This window comes from Carassius carassius, chromosome 4, assembly GCF_963082965.1.
Source record: "Carassius carassius chromosome 4, fCarCar2.1, whole genome shotgun sequence".
Lineage (NCBI taxonomy): Eukaryota > Metazoa > Chordata > Actinopteri > Cypriniformes > Cyprinidae > Carassius > Carassius carassius.
This window is the reverse complement of record NC_081758.1, coordinates 42,051,410-42,069,057: the sequence shown is the minus strand read 5'-3', so window position 1 is coordinate 42,069,057 and position 17,648 is coordinate 42,051,410. Positions and strand designations below refer to the sequence as shown.

Genomic DNA, 17,648 nt, shown 5'->3' with positions numbered 1-17,648 from the left:
TATCCAGTTTACAAACCTGTAGGATTTGGAACATTATGGCTTTATGGTGTAGAGATTGAAAACCCAATGGATCAAAGGCGATTTGGGGTAAAACGCTTCAAAAATACACAATGGCACATTGGCGGTAATGATCATGGAAGCTGTCCAAACTTTAGCACAATCGACTGAACTGATATTGTGACTGCAGCCGAACACTATTGATCAAGCAGAGGAGCAGGATGAGTCTGATGGCCAGAACTTTAAAGCCTGAAAATAAAGATTTCAAATTTGGTTTTATATGCAAAATGTGAAAGCTTGGTATTGACAATGCTGCACGTTCCTGTACAGCGCCTTGGATGAACCACACCTTCTGTGAGCGCAACCTGAAACCAGAGATGCTGGGATAGCTGTGAAGGGCCGGTCTTCTTTCCTCCTCCCTTTTCCTCTTCACTCACATAAACCCAGCAGGTGTCAGGGCATTAACATACAATGCTATTGTCCTTTTATTTTATTTTTTGTACATAGTTCGTACTCGAGCAGTCATATACTAATAGACTCACAAGGTTAATGAGATGAAAGTCCTCGTGGCTCTTATGCTGGATGCACTACTGTTTTTCTCTTTTCCCAGGAAAAGTTTACCTCTGAGAGTCGGAGAATCGTCCTGTGAGCTGCAAGCCGTCTGAATTCAGAGCACAGTGGACTGTTGCCTTGTTGTGCTTTTATTTCTGCATTTGAAGAAAAACTGCTTTTCAACTAAGGTACGTTTATCATTGTCATTATGAGGCATAAATAAAATAATAATAAATAATATACTATATTACAATTATATTATATTAATTTTTTTTTATATAAAATAATAAATCATATTTATATTTAAATAGCATATTATGGAATAATGTATTGTGAAAAGTTATGGTGTTGTCCAAAACAAAATACAAAAATACTTCTTAAAACTACAACTTTTCAACATATGCTTTATGCAAATATATATATATATATATAATATTTTGGAATTATGGTATTGTGAAAAAAATTTATAATTGAAATTGAAACCATAACCCTTAAAATAAAACAAAAGATGCTTTATGCAAAAATTATTTATGTAACTTTTATATACACATTTTTTTCATAAAGCATCTTTGTAATAATATTTTACTATATATTTAACATAATAATAAAGTTAAATAATATTTTTTTATTAGTAGTTTTTTATTTTATATATATATATATATATATATATATATATATATATATGAAAAAAGCAAATTATTGAAATTATCGTTTTTTAAAATCCAACTTGTCAAAAGATACTTATTGCAATATATTGTTATATACTTAATGAAATATCATTATATATATTAAAATCATACATATCTTTTAAAAAATGGTAGAGTGTGGAATTTTGCAATAGTTATTAGTTGTGGTTTATTATTATTTTCCAAAAGTAGATTCGTTTAAATATTCATTATTGTTACTTTGTAAAGTCTTAATTGAAAAGAAATAACACCAGAAACCATAAAACAATCAAAGTTAATCTTTTGACGGTGAACTTGGATCAAAATCCAGTTTGTAGGCAAAAGCGAGATGACAGTTCTCTCCCAGTGTATCTTTGTGTATTTCTGCGAGCGGCTGGGATCTGTCAGCGTGAGAAGGAGATAGAGGGAGGGCAAACACAGGCGACACAAAAGCCAACATTATTCCCTCGTGGATCCATGCTGCATCCAGCCATGAATGGAGTATTGAAAACATAATATTGGTGACTAGATTCATTTTCAGGCCTTCACAACTGCACCATTTTGTCTTCAGGCTCTCGTTAGAAAGTTCTCAGCGGCTAATTGTCTGCACAATCTGAGCGTCAGGGTTTTAGCTCTTCAAATGCTGAAACTTCATGCGAATGGGCAGTGATTTGTTTCTCAGCGATGAGGAGGTGCTTTCTGTTGCTGTCAGATACAGGTTTTGATTCACTTAGGCTTGCCTTATATGACCGTTGCGAGGTTTCTGACTTTTTGAGGCACCTGAAGAAGAGAAAAAACACAAATAAGATCTCTTACAATGCAATTTTCCCTTTGAGCATCCATTTATGCAAACTGCTGGCTGAAGCAGTGTTATTTTGGTAGATACTTTTATAGTTTTATTTAATATTTTGAATTAGTTTTTGTTTTCATTTCAGTTAATGTTTTAATCATTATATTGTGTTTTTGTTTAAAAAAATGCATTTTTTATTATTTCAGTATTAGTATTTTTAGTACATCAAGTTTGCAACTAGAATTAAATTGGTTAATTTTTTTAAAAATTTAAGTTAAAATTGATAACATTTTTTATGGATTTAGTTTTAGTTTCAGTTGCATGTAATAACCCTGGGCTGAAGCTCATGTTAATCTGATGTCAGTTCTCACCATTTTTATTTAAGTATCATTAAGATACTGTTTCAGTTTTCGTTAATATTTTGAATTAGATTTTATTTTTATGCTTTCATGATCATTTTAGTTAAAAAAAGTTTTAGTAATTTTGTTGCGTATTTTTGTCATTTTTATTAGTTTTTGGTTTTAAAGTAAATCATTTTTATTATTAAGGTTTTAGTTATTTTAATGCATCAACTTAAACTAACGGAAATGAGAATGGTTGCCTTCGCAAGTTTTTTTTTTTTTTTTTTTAGGTAAAGTTTAGTTTTAGTTAACTACAATATGTTTATCTGATGGTTAGTGCTCACTATAGTGTTATTTTAGTATCATTAAGAAACTAAAATGTCTATATGCATTTTTTTATTTTATTTAAGTTTTTGTTTTAGTTATTTTTCATATATCAAGTTTAACTAAAATGGCAAATGCTGCCTCGGAAACTAGCTAAAGTAACCCAAGTTCTCACAGACATAAGGCAGCCAAGGCTAAATGCTTTCCGTCCTGCCCTTCTGCCTCCACGATCTACCCCTCTTCTGTACCCCAGCAGTGTCATCAGCTGCCTGAGCGTTCAGGACGGTCCCAGTGACAGATTCGCCGGAAGCAGCGTTTAGCCGCTGTCGATGGCGACCACAGACAGCAGAAATGTCTTTTTGTGCACCCGAGGCCCGGAATGTTCACTATCTGCACCGTGGAATATCATATTCTCCCCCAAAGCCGAGATCCTGAGCCATATCCCACCATTTACACGCATTCCAGCATGAGGTCAGAAGGGGTTTGGGGAAAACAAAAAGAGAAGTGTTGTGAACTTGCAATTATACATACAAGAGATATAGAATCCAGATCCAAAAAAATGGGTCAAACTTGGACATGCAAATCAATCTGAAAGCATCCGAAAATGACTTTCACATGCAAAAATAAATACAATGCATGAATCTACATTAAAATGCATCACTCATTTATACATAAACACATATGCTAACCTCTCTGGATAGCATATGATCAGCAAGCACATGGTCACACAAACGATGGGCCTGCTCTCGTATATCAGTACGTGTCTGTCTGTTTGAGCATTTGTTGTTGATGATGTTGTGAGTGCATGTGTGTTTTTACATAATGTACTATGAGATGAAGCTGTCCAATCACTGAGCAGCAGACTCAGTAGTAGCCTAGTTACTGTACAACAATAGTGAGAATAAGCAACAGTAGAAGACAGAATAAACGGATCTTGAGAGGATAAGGCACTCAGTGAAGGTGTTTGTATGTGTTGCAGGCGTCCAGCTGCATCTATTCTGCCATGAACAGATGCTGTAAATCTGCTGCCTGGATCCTCAGCTGCCTGCTGGCATCGTTCTTACTGATCACATTCACCTGCTTCCTTCCAACTGGTGCGTCTGAGCTGTATAGATATAAAATATACGCCACCGGTCAAACGTTTGGAGTAATTAAGTCTCTTTTACTCACCAAAGCCACATTTATTTGAACAAAAATAGCATTATATGCAATAGCTTGAGCATTATGGGTGTTCAAGCAGATCAATGACTTTCAAAGAATCGCCAATCATGCAAACGCCAACAGAGATGTGAGATAATGCGTGTACAGTATGTGTCATATTTAACTTATTTGATGATGATGTTAATAATTGTGTTGATCTTTTATATGTGCAGAAGACATCAAACTCCAACAAAGATCAGTTTCCAGTAAGTATAATTTTAAACGAAACCTTTGCACTTCCTGTGACCTTTCATTAACAATTTCCTAGAAACCACCATAGCAACCGCATAACAACATTCTAAAAACAACTCAGAACATCATAGCAACCGTGAAGCAACATTCTAAATAACTTGCTACATTGTGGCGGCAAAACATTTGAAAATGTACAATTTAAAAACGCATGTTTCTGCCACTGAATAAAAACATATGGCAGCTTTTTATTTCATTTACAGTTCAGACTTTCTGAATTGTTTCTGAGGCTGAATCATGACTTATACACTCAGAATTGTGAGATTAAAAATCCCAATTAACTTTTTTATTTTTTATTCCTGAGAAATGGGCTTCTATAGTGAATAATCATGTAAAAAAAAAAAAAAAAAAAAAAAAAAAGGTTTCTTAAAGTTGTCAATAAAACAAGATTGTTGATGTATATTTTACAAGAAAAAAAATAATTTCAGTTTTTGTACTTCAGACTGTAATGTTTAAATGTGTTACATGCTCTTCTTGTAATGAATCATGAAATGTACTAGCAATTTCTAACTAAAATAGTTTTTACTCCCAGTTTTTTCCAAATGCTTTTTTTTTTTAATACTAAGCTTATGTGTGTATTAACCCACACGTCTGCGCTATAGTTAGAGAGACTAACATTTCAGCAACATACATATTAAAGGAGAAGGCTGTAAATTGACCTAAATGGGATGTGTTGAAAAAAAAAAGCCTATTTTCGGCTTTCTTTGTCAGGAGCTGAAATCGAGCTCCATTGATTTACAGTTACAAAAGCCTAGCATTAGCGGTCTCAATACTGCTACAGACCCCGTGATAGTGTGTCTGAGGAGAGAAGGGAAGGTCAAAAACACCACAAACAAAATCATCTAGGCAACATGTCTAGCTAAACATGTCATAAAACATTAATTCATAAAAATATTCAATATTTAAGAGTACATACATGTTAATGAAAGCATGGAGTTGACCACATATTTGATTAGTCACAGAGAAATAGTGCACTCAAATACAGATCTTATTCATTTATTTCAGTGTATTATTCATTTCATTTCTCTACATTTTTTGGGTTCGGTAAGATTTGTAAAAATGTTTTTGAAAGAATGCTCTAATGCTCACCAAGACTACACTTATTTATTTATTTATTTTTCAAAAATACAGTAGAAAACAGTATAACGGTATAAAAATTTAAAATAACAGTTTAAATAAATAAAAAATTCCAAACAATGTAACATTGTCACCTTTGATCAATTTAATGTGTCCTTGCTGATTGAAAGTATTATTTACTTTTAAATAATAATAATAATAATAAATATTACTGATCCCAAACTTTTGAGTGGTAGTGTATATACAGTATAAATATATATTACAGTACACTACATCTATACAGTATTTATATATCTAAAATAATTGACTCATTAATGTGTCTCAGAGGTCTACATTGGTATGAATTCAGAGTCTCCCTTTTTTCACCAGTCTAAAATTACAGGAAAATAGATGTAGTAGATATAGAGGGCCGCAGCTCTGGAGGGCCAAGAGCTTCCTTTCAACAAATAATTTGACACAATTTGACCACAATCGTTGTTTGCTCTCTCTTTGACTTTCTCTCCTGTGTTTTTTTTTCAACAGCCAACAACACAAATGCCCCAGTGACAACACAGTCTCAAGGTGAGCGTGTTAGGATCTCACTTTCTCACCCTTTCTTACATCTTTGTATGAGAACACCCTTTTAAGAAAAGAGAAGTTTGCCGTCGCCCATTGGCAGGATCACGGGATCGCGGCAGGAAAGGATCATAATTGGCACTGAGGCACCAGAAAAAAGACAGGTCACTTCCTCTCGCTCAGTTTACACAATCCCTTCTCCACCGCTATGCCATGTCCTCACTCTCTTTTTGGAGTCATATGTCATATTTAGACTTATTATTGTGCGTTAAGTTGAAGGGGATTAGAGACATTCTTACAGGCTTCATTATATCATTATATTTGAGCCGTGCAGCGTGTTATTCAGAAACCAGCCGTTTTCATATATGCACTATTATATGCACTTTTCTTCTGACTTAATGCACTGTTTTTGGACATGCATAATGTCTTGTTTGAATATTATACCATGGTAATACCATTTTATGGATATATAATAGCAATATCATGATATTCTTTGAAATATCATGTTTATATAAATATGATATAAATATATTGAACTATGCAATATATTTGTATAATTTTCTTTTAATTTTTAAGGTAAATTGGAGCACCATGTATTTACCGTGGTACATGTATAAATTCAACATTCAGTACCATGGCACTGACAAAGTTCAAAGAGAATAAAATACATGCAAAAATAAAGACTTTCTATTAATCAAATTGCTCCGTTAAGTTGCAAAATATATATTTTTTAATCTTAAAAAAAAACATGAGTTTTCCAAAGACATAGCTCAACAACATACCGGAGTTATTACATTATCAAAACTTAAAAATTAAAATGCAAACAGAAAATATAAATATAAATAAAATGCATACTAATTTATACTAAAATTCATACTACTAACTAAAAATAAGTATAAACGAATTCAAAATATTAATAAAAATTATAATAGTATCTCACTTATACTGAAATTACTGAATTAAACTATAAAAGATATAAAAGTCTATAAAAATATAGACATGTTTAAAAAATAATAAAAATGACAACAACAAAAAAAAACATTTCTAAACATGTACATGTACGCTGCATGTTCTAGCAATTACCAGAGTTATTATAGTTAATTAAAACTAAAACAATACTAAATACTAAATGAAACAGAAATAAAAGATTAATTTAGTTTAACTTGAAAACTAAAGTTAAAAAAGCTAAAACAAAACAAAATTCTAAAACTAACTAAAATGAAAATGAGATTTTTTGTACTTGTTACTTTGCACTTTTTGTTAGAAAATGTTTATTTGTCATGCTGATGATCGCATTATTTATCATATGCATCTGTTTACATAAGTGATCACTAGTTTTTCCATCCTGTTCATGTGTGTTTTTGTGTGGGAGGTTTTGTACTGTAGATGTGTAATAGCGCCCCCTAGTGTATAACAGTGAAAACACAAAAAGCTGTTAAAACTTGTCATTGGCAGGGAAAGAGTTAACAACTAAGATTGTTGTCATTTGGAAGTGTGTAGGCCTTCTTGCATTATTATGCTGTTACATTATGATTCTATATTCGGAGGCATAAGACGGTCTTTAAAATGACAGTAATATTGTTTATCGCAATTACTTCGGGGGCAATATATCGCACTACAAAAAGTATTTATAGTGACAGTGTCTCAGTATAATACTGAAAGTAATGCCCTGGGCCTCCAGTGCGGCTGGTGAATGGCAGGAACCCGTGCGAGGGCCGTGTGGAGGTGCTCTATAACAGCACGTGGGGGACGGTGTGTGATGACGACTGGGACATGGTGGACTCCAACGTGGTCTGCCGGCTTCTGGACTGCGGTGTGGCCATGGCTGTGGGGAGCAGCTCCAAGTTCGGCCAGGGATCCGGGCCCATCCTGCTGGACAACGTGGACTGTAAAGGAGGAGAGATGGACCTCAGTCAGTGCAGGAATCAGGGATGGGGTGTCCATAACTGCTACCACTATGAAGATGTGGCCGTCACCTGTAAAGGTATGTGGAGTGACCCAAAGAAAACCACTCAGAGTCAATATGCTGAAACATTCAAGCTCTTTTTTTCCTGCTTCTGCTTTTTTTTTTTGATTAGTGCATTAAAGCTGATTTCTTTGCTTGGGTTCATGGGTTATAATGCTCTGTATAATCATGTATATGATGAATAAAAATCTAATTTATGTTGAGATCATGACTTGTTCGTTTCTCACAGGCAATAATGCCATCGAACCCCGGGGCCTGGAGCCCACCACACCGTCCCGTCTGATCTCTGCTTTAAGTGAGTTGCAAAGTTTATTCGGCCCTTTTTTAACTTTTACATAATGATATATCCACTTCAAATTCATTTTTGTGCTTTACATAAACATATTATGAAATTTTAGGATCATCAAACTAATTTGATTAAACAAGATGGAATATTTTACAGAGACACAAAACTCCACAGATTTCATCTGATACTTATGTTGCTTGTACTGTTGATTTCCCTCCAAAACTGCACAGTGGCTCATTATAATTAGTGTTATATTAATAACAGTAAGATTTAGTTTTTTTTTAATGTCTATATAGATTTAATTGTTTTATTTTTTTTCTCCAGCTATTTTACAAGTTTATTTATTAATTTTATTTATTATTATTATTATTATTATTTCACTTAATTGCTTATTTTACAGCATTTAATGAGTAACAATATATATTGTTAAGAAATTAAAATTGTAATTTTGGTTAACTATAATTACCCAGCTTATAGTTATAATTTATCCCAAATGAAAAGATCACATCAGAACTTCTTCTGAAGGATCATGTTCATCTGAGAAGCATCTTGCCCAATCCAGCTCAAAGGTTATGACAGCTAGAGAAAGAAACAAAGCCTTATGGGAATTTGTTTTGGGAATTTAATGGCATTGGTATTCATTGTATGTTCCTCATGTTTCCCATACGAGGCACATCAGTGTGTGATTACTTGAAACCGTAGCCCTCCGTCAATGCCAAATTAAGCTCATCTTAATAATATTACCAATAATCTGGCCCACAGCCACTATGGAGCAAACTATATGATTTCTAAGTGTAGATCATTCTGGACTCGGCTCTCTGTTGGACAAAAAACAGGTGTTTCACAATGATTTTATAATGTTTCTGGAAAATGCTTACATAACAGATAACAGTACAGTGATTATATGCATTTATATTACATATACAGTACACTCTTAAAAATAAAGGTGCTTCAAAATGTTCTTCAAGTGATGCTATAGAAGAACCATTTTCGGTTCCACAAAGAACCATTCAGTAATTCAGTCAAACCTTCACTTTCTTACCTTTTTATAATCTGAAGAACCTTCTTTCGCCACAAAGACATTTTTGTGAAACAGTAAGGTTCTTCAGATGTTAAAGGTTCTTACATCTATCAGAAGCTTTTCTCCAAAGTGACTTACACTACATTCAGGCTAACATTTTTACCTAACCCTGGGAATCGAACCCACAACCTTGCACTGCTTACACAATGCTCTACCACTTGAGCCATAGGAACACTGAGAAACAATGGTTCCTTTATGAAACCATTTAGACAGAGAGGTTCCTCTATAGCATATACAGGGTGGTGATGGTGCAGTGGATAAGACACATGTCTTTGGTGTGAGAGACCCGGGTTCGAATCCACTGTGAGACACCAATGTGTCCCTGAGCAAGACACTTAACCCTTAGTTGCTCCAGAGGCATGCGACCTCTGACATATATATATATATATATAGCAATTGTAAGTCGCTTTGGATAAGTGTACAGGCCTATATTATAAATTTCTATATAAAAGGAATGTTAAAAATGACTTTTAAAGAGCTGTCCACTCTCATATTTGGTTGTTCCTAAAATGTCTGACCATCCTGTGCTGTAGGAGACGGGGCGGTGCGTTTGGCGGGGTCCGGGGACCGCTGTCAGGGCCGGGTGGAGATCTACTATCAGGGCAGCTGGGGGACGGTGTGTGATGATGATTGGAGCATGGTGGACGCTTCAGTCGTGTGTCAACAAATCGGCTGCGGACAAGCTGTCGGTGCACCTTCAAATTCCTACTTCGGCTACGGCACGGGACGGATTTTGCTGGACAATGTGAATTGTAACGGGCAGGAGGGAAGCCTGGCCACCTGTAACAGCCTCGGCTGGGGAGTACACAACTGCGGCCACCATGAGGACGCTGGCGTCATCTGCTCAGGTGGGCTTCTTTCCTTTCTCCCTTTATTTCACAAAGGAAACTATTCCTGTGGATGTGCAAGACTCTTCTGATTCTTCGGTCACTATAGGTAAATAACTACAGGAAAAAATACTTGCTAAAAACTAGTCCACGCTGCTTTTACATAAAAAACAATAAGCTGTTGAAAAAGATTTCTGTTGAACTAAGCCATATTCAGAATAGTTGTTGTATTTGAAATATATAGTGATTTTATTTGATAGTTTTCCATTATTTTACCATTTAATTTAGTCCTTTTTTATTTTGGCTATTTTATTTTGCACTTCCCCTCATTTTTCATTCTTTTTGCAAATTTCTTTAGCATTTTAATGAGATAGATAGATAGATAGATAGATAGATAGATAGATAGATAGATAGATAGATAGATAGATAGATAGATAGATGGGCTGTGCAGGTTTTCCATCATTTTTGCAATTTTATTTTGTAATTTTTTTGCTATTTTATTTAGCATTATGTTCCATAATTATATGGTCAGCATAGTCGCTTGAATCATTACAAAATATACAACAATTTTTGTGTGGTCATTTACAATTACATTTGTTAATTTAGCACATTCTTTTTTATGTAAAACTTTATTTTTTACATAAAAAACAAGTGATTTTCAGTGTGATCTCAGACTTTCAGACCTGACTGTGTGTAAATATTGGATAATAGTGTATTCCTTGGATTGCAGATCTAACTCTCTGTCATATTTCAGGTGCCAGTTCCACCATGGTCCCGGTTATCAACACAGAGACAAGAGGCAGAGAGTTCATCCGTCCTGAAAGCACAGCAGGTATAAACTCTGCAGAATCTGTACGTAGGGCCTGTAACTTCACCTGTTAGTTTCAATAATGCACGGATGAATTGAGAGCCAATCCATTGTTATTAACTGCTGTGCCTGACCATCTGACACACACTGCCTGCTTACAGGACCGTCCTGAATAGTAAGCCCCTTAAAGCACCAGCAGATGGCGTCCCTTCAAAACATCACCGAGAACAAATGTTTTGTCTGTTTTCTTCTTTTTTCATCACACTTTTCTCTGTTTTCTTCAGGGACAGAAACAGCAGCCGTAGTAAGCCTTGTAACCGCAACTGAGACGGTCTCTACAGCCTCAATAACGAAAGGTAGCAAAGACACAAACATCTCATAAAGCATCCAGTGACTGACTATCTATCTATCTAATTAAATAATAAATAAACCAATAGATAGATAGATAGGTGTATGTTTTCTGAGTTATCCATCCGTGGCTCTTTCAGAGAAGCCGAGCATCCGTTTGGTGAATGGCCTCAACAGCTGTCAGGGCCGAGTGGAAATCCTCTACTTCACCGTCTGGGGAACGGTCTGTGATGATGACTGGGATATGGACAACGCTCAGGTGGTCTGCAGACAGATGGGATGCGGGCCGGCTATCGCAGCAAAACCTCTGGCTTACTTCGGCTACGGCTCGGGCCCCATACTGCTGGATAACGTGGACTGCAGTGGCAGCGAGCAAAAGCTGTCCGACTGCTTCAATCTGGGCTGGGGACAGCATAACTGCGGCCATTATGAAGATGCAGGAGTCATCTGTGAACGTAAGAGAATTATAACATACCTTACAGTCTTACAGAACGATCACATGGAAATAAATAGTTTTGAAAAGCCATGCGTTTTACATTCATATGTGTCCCTGGACCACAAAACCAGTTCAATTCAATTAAATTCAAGTTTATTTGTATAGCGCTTTTTATGATACAAATCATTACAAAGCAACTTTACAGAAAAATTACGTTTCTAAAATATTTGGTAGTAGCTTATCAGTGGTGACTGTCCGTTTGTGTGCGTATGACAGGATTTTTCAGAAAAATGAATACAAGACATAGTCAGCCAGATGATGAACATTATTAATAGCAATTATTACATAATGCAGTCACACTTGTAGCGATATTTGTTAGTTCTGTTGTTGATTCAGGGTTAGCATCATCTGAGGTCCTCTGAGGGTCAGCATCATCTCTTCTCAGGTGTTCTGGATCCAGACTGGAGCTTGTGGCAAAACATACAAACAAACAGAGACATCATTAGCTGCTGATAGCTGCTGATCCAACAAAGTTAAATTAATTAGTTTAACCCAAGATAAAGAATAAGAATGTGCATTTGATCAGATACAATTGCAGTCACAATTTATGAATGCTTGGAGAAAGAGATGTGTTTTTAATCTAGATTTAAACAGAGAGAGTGTGTCTGAACCCCGAACATTATCAGGAAGGCTATTCCAGAGTTTGGGAGCCAAATGTGAAAAAGCTCTACCTCCTTTAGTGACCTTTGCTATCCTAGGATGTTTCAAAATCTGAAAAATAAGCTTTCCATTGATGTGTGGTTTGTTAGGAGGACAATATTTGACTGAGATACAACTATTAGAAAATCTGGAATCTGAGGGAGCAAAAAAATCTAAATATTGAGAAAATCATCTTTAAAGTTGTTCAAATGAATTCTTAGCAATGCATATTACTAATCAAAAAAAAAAAAAAAGTTTTGATATATTTAAGATAAGAAATTTACAAAACAGCTTAATTGAACACGATCTTTACTCAGTGTCCTAATGATTTTTGGCATAAAACCATCCATCCATCCATCTTCTTCCGTTTATCCGGGGCCGGGTCGCGGGGGCAGCAGTCTAAGCAGAGAACCCCAGACTTCCCTCTCCCTAGACACTTCCTCCAGCTCTTCTGGGGGGACACCGAGGCGTTCCCAGGCCAGCCGGGAGACATAGTCTCTCCAGCGTGTCCTAGGTCTTCCCCGGGGTCTCCTCCCAGTGGGACGCGCCCGGAACACCTTCCCGGGAAGGCGTCCAGGAGGCATCCGGAACAGACGCCCGAGCCACCTCAGCTGACCCCTCTCGATGTGGAGGAGCAGCGGCTCTACTCTGAGCTCCTCCCGGGTGACTGAGCTTCTCACCCTATCTCTAAGGGATCGCCCAGCCACCCTGCGGAGAAAGCTCATTTCGGCCGCCTGTATCCGGGATCTTGTCCTTTCGGTCATGACCCAAAGCTCATGACCATAGGTGAGAGTAGGAACGTAGATTGACCGGTAAATCGAGAGCTTCGCCTTGCGGCTCAGCTCTTTCTTCACCACGACAGACCGGTACAGCGACCGCATTACTGCAGAAGCTGCACCGATCCGTCTGTCAATCTCCCGTTCCATCCTTCCCTCACTCGTGAACAAGACCCCAAGATACTTAAACTCCTCCACTTGAGGCAGGAACTCTCCACCAACCTGAAGTGGGCAAGCCACCCTTTTCCGACTGAGGACCATGGCCTCGGATTTGGAGGTGCTGATTCTCATCCCAGCCGCTTCACACTCGGCTGCAAAGCGTCCCAGTGCATGCTGAAGGTCCTGGCCTGATGAGGCCAACACGACAACATCATCCGCAAAGAGCAGAGACGAAATCGTGTTGTCACCAAACCTGACCCCCTCCGGCCCCTGGCTGCGCCTAGAAATTCTGTCCATAAAAATCATGAACAGAACCGGCGACAAAGGGCATAAAACAATTTTTTTTATTTATTTTTTTTGCTATTGCTACAAATATAACCCAGTGACTTAAGACTGGTTTTGTTGTCCAGGGTCACATTTACAAAGTGCATACTTATTCATATACATGAACTTATTGATATTTAGATCAATTTTAAACAATTATTTAGAGAATTTAATCTAAATTAGTTCCATTTTATTTATTTATTTAAATGAAAATAAACTGATATCCATACATGTAGCTGTATTTCACAGAAACATGTTCAGGGCACATTACACAGCAATTCCTACTTTTAGAAAAAATACACATTTAGGTAATATAGTGTAGTACAACTATTTGTTCATCAGGTTTTAATACAGAATAATATAAAGTGTATGTACACACTGCTGTTCAAAAGGTAAAAAGAACAGGGTTTATTCAAAATAGAAATCTATTCTAACAACAGAAGTCTTTACTATCTTTTGAAAAAAAAATCTATTTAATACATCTAGGAATAAATTTATATTTTAAAGTAAATGCAAATAGAAAACTTATTTTAAATTGTAATAACATAAAAAAATTATTAGGTTTTTTTTCTGCATTTTGATCAAATAAATCAAGCATTGATGAGCAGAAGAAACTTCTTTAGAAAAAAAAGAATTTTAAGAAAAATTAAGATTCTTTACGCATAGATAAGACTTGTGTGTGCTGTTAATCCTTCATTCATGATATACATGCAGTCATTCACAACACCACTATTTAATCACTATAAGACACACACACACACATATAAAATCCTCACTGCAACACAATGTTCTGCTGAATTGTGGTCAAGTCTTGCAGGAGGTTTTTCCTCTGGCACGCTTCCTCTTTCACACACACTTACAAACACACACTCATTTGATTCAAGATCAGCATTTGCAGCTAAGAAGCGTTTAGAAGCATCCTCTGTACGCCAGTCAGCCGTGACTATGAAAAACAAAGAGGTCCGTCGGAGCAAATCATCATCAGCACAGACCGCAGGGGACGCCGTCCTCCACACAGGCCACGTGCATCCACTAACGCATTAATACATGCATGCATGCGTCTAATATATGAGCATTTAAGAGAAGAAGAAAGACTAAAATATACACAAGATTAAGGAATGAAAGTATGAGTATCAACCCATGGATCATGAATGAGAACCACAAGTTAGTGTTTATAAAAGAGTACGTTCATGTCACAGTCAATGAAAGTTAACCAAAAGAAGATGTCGAAGTAAATCCTTTGTGTTTTCTTTCCTTCAGCTCCTATGGAGTACGTGGTAGTCGGAAAAGACTTTGGCATATGGATGACGGAGAAACCTACTACAAGAGCAACTACAACCACATCACCAGCGGAGGGTAAGAACACTGATATAATGAAACACTGCTTATACCTACAGCAAATAAGAAATCTTGTTTTTTATGTACAGACTTCAATAGAAATAAAGAATGCTATGAATGTATGTTTTTGTAAACATATATACAGTACACTTGTGTGTATATATATATATATATATGTTCTCATATTAAGACAAAATAATAATGTAATACATAATATTACGTTCCTAATGAAATAATTAGTGCTGTCAAACTATTAATCATAATTAATCTCATCAAAAATCAAAGTTTTAGTTACATAATATATGTGTACTGTCTGTGTATATTTATGTATATATAAATACACACACATACAGTGTATATTTAAAAAATGTATATACATTTATATATTTAGATTCTTATATCTGATATATATATAAATATATTTAATATATAAACAACATTTTTCTTTAATATATACATGCATGCGTTTGTATTCATATACACAGTGTACATACATATATAGTGTAAACAAAACTTTTATTTTGGATGCAAATAATCGCGATTAATCATTTGGCAGCACTAAAATAATATGCATAATATATGTTTCATCATTTGTGTGTGCTGTGTTTTGTGAAGTAATGTGATAGATCTGATAGATTTTGCTATTTAATATTACTAGTTATAATGGGTCTGAATCTTTCCAAGAAAAAATATCTGTGAATAAGGTCAGACAAACTAATATTGTTTTCCCTCTGCACACTTCAACAAAACTAGTTTTCTGTATACTATGATTAAAGACACACTATTTCTAGTCTCTCTTACTGTTTAGGCACACAGCTGATCCCTTTCTTTCTTTCTTTCTTTATCTCTTCTCAAGGTACCATCAGGCTCGTAGGGGGCCTGAATCACTGTGAGGGCCGTGTGGAGATATTCCTGAGAGGAGAATGGGGAACCGTGTGTGATGACGCTTGGGATATTGTAGATGCGAAGGTGGTGTGCAGGCAGATGGTCTGCGGGCTGCCTCGAGCCGCCCAGGTGACGGCCTACTTCGGTCCCGGCCGTGGCACAATCCAGATGGACAATCTGAAGTGCACAGGCAGAGAAGCTACTCTCACTCAGTGCTCTCACATAGCATGGAACATCCACAACTGTGACCATTCAGAGGATGCCAGCGTCACGTGTGAACTCTAATGACCACGCCCACCACAGGCCACGCCCACTACACGCCACACCCACCACCCCAGCCCAGTGAATGCAGTGGGAGAGGAAGAGGTTTCCAGGACTTGTATGCATTTTGTAAATAACGTCTCACGCCAACCCTGATGAAGAAATGTTCAAGATTAAATAATTACTAATAAATTATGCTAATACTGTTATATAAATAACTGTAATAAATATTATGAATGAAATTCTAATTATGCACTTTATAAACTATAAGAATGTGTACACATGGTTGAACAAGTATGCTGAACATATTTTGACCTATTGATGGAAACCAAAGTTTTAGCCTGTCATTTTGATTGCAGGCACCAAATTTATTATGCCATAGAAAAACTCATGTACTGTACTTCTAGTACTTTTCCGATTATAAAAAGGAGAACAACATTTTTATTTTACATTTTTAAAGATGGCTGTGTTGCACGTCTTAAATGTTAACAGTGTATCTGAATATATTTGCATTTTGTGGAATGAAAAATAGCTTTCATTATTATTTCAGAAAAAAAATATTTGGTTTGTTCAGAAAAAAATGTTCTCAGGTCCATTTTTATTGGGAAAAATAATGGCTTTAATGCAAAAAAAAAATCAATCTATCTTTTTGTTTCTGTTTTTGATTAGATGCACAGAATAAAAATGAATGGGATAAAGGAATATTGCATTGGTAATGAGGAAAGAAAACCATGTCATTGGCCTAACTTCATAACCTCTTGGTGTATTAGGTGGCTATTTTGTATTTTGAGCTAGGAAAGAAATTTGTTTGATGTTATGATTTAAAATTTTTTTTTATATACAATACAATTTATGTTATGATTAAGATATTTTATATACAATTTTTATATACAATATTGTATATAAGATATTAAATACACAAAATATATTTTATATACAATAATATATACATAACATAAATTTAAAAAATGAAGAAAAAAGTCAAGAAAAAGAAGACAATTGATACAATGTTTTTGATGTCATTTTTTTTTTACTGTACAGACTTTACTATGAAACATCAATGTTTTTGTCATATGTAAATAAAGTATGTTATGAATTTATTATACATTCTTAACACAGGTGGACTACAGCGTTTTCTTTTTAATTGAAATATCTCTACAATTCTCTTCTTTTCAGACAAAATTGCATCACTTCTTCCTCCTGCAGGTGCTCTATATAATTAAGGCTTAATTATCTTCATTTAAAACCAATTTAATAAAATAATTAATATGCTAAACATTTATTTTGCCATTTCACATATTAGTTACTTGTTATAATGGGTGTCTGGATTTAGGCTTTTTTTACAGTAGCTTTTCTGTAGCCAAGAAGCAGGTAAGAAAATGACTTAAATAAAAAATAAATCAATCATAAAAAAAGTATTGACTGGAGTAAGATGTACTGTTTGACAACTAGACCCGGTTATCATACAAAGGCTACCAAGCTGGTAACACTATTCTCAATATTCGTATAACCTATATAATAATTCTTATAAAAATAAATAAAGAAAATAAATAAATAACCTTCTAATTAGTGAGCCTGACTATGACTTGGCTATTCTTTTTTAAATTTTGCTCTCTTAAAAAAAAAAAAAAAAAAAAGTGCTAAATAGCATAAGTGCTAAACAGATTTTCTTTTTTTTTCTTCTTTTTATATGTGAGAGATTAC

The 17,648-nt window shown here is 35.3% G+C and overlaps 1 protein-coding gene across 1 annotated transcript; it reads left to right on the top strand.

Moving 5' to 3' along the window:
- The first annotated feature begins 165 nt into the window (after positions 1-165).
- On the top strand, positions 166-16,704 carry LOC132140079 (scavenger receptor cysteine-rich domain-containing group B protein-like). Its single transcript, XM_059548879.1, has 12 exons — positions 166-737; positions 3,649-3,763; positions 4,043-4,075; positions 5,718-5,756; positions 7,432-7,734; positions 7,946-8,011; positions 9,617-9,931; positions 10,665-10,742; positions 11,003-11,074; positions 11,207-11,521; positions 14,721-14,816; positions 15,655-16,704. The coding sequence occupies exons 2-12, from the start codon at positions 3,673-3,675 to the stop codon at positions 15,966-15,968; spliced, it is 1,722 nt and encodes a 573-aa protein (XP_059404862.1). The 5' UTR covers positions 166-737; positions 3,649-3,672; the 3' UTR covers positions 15,969-16,704.
- The last annotated feature ends 944 nt before the right edge of the window (positions 16,705-17,648 follow it).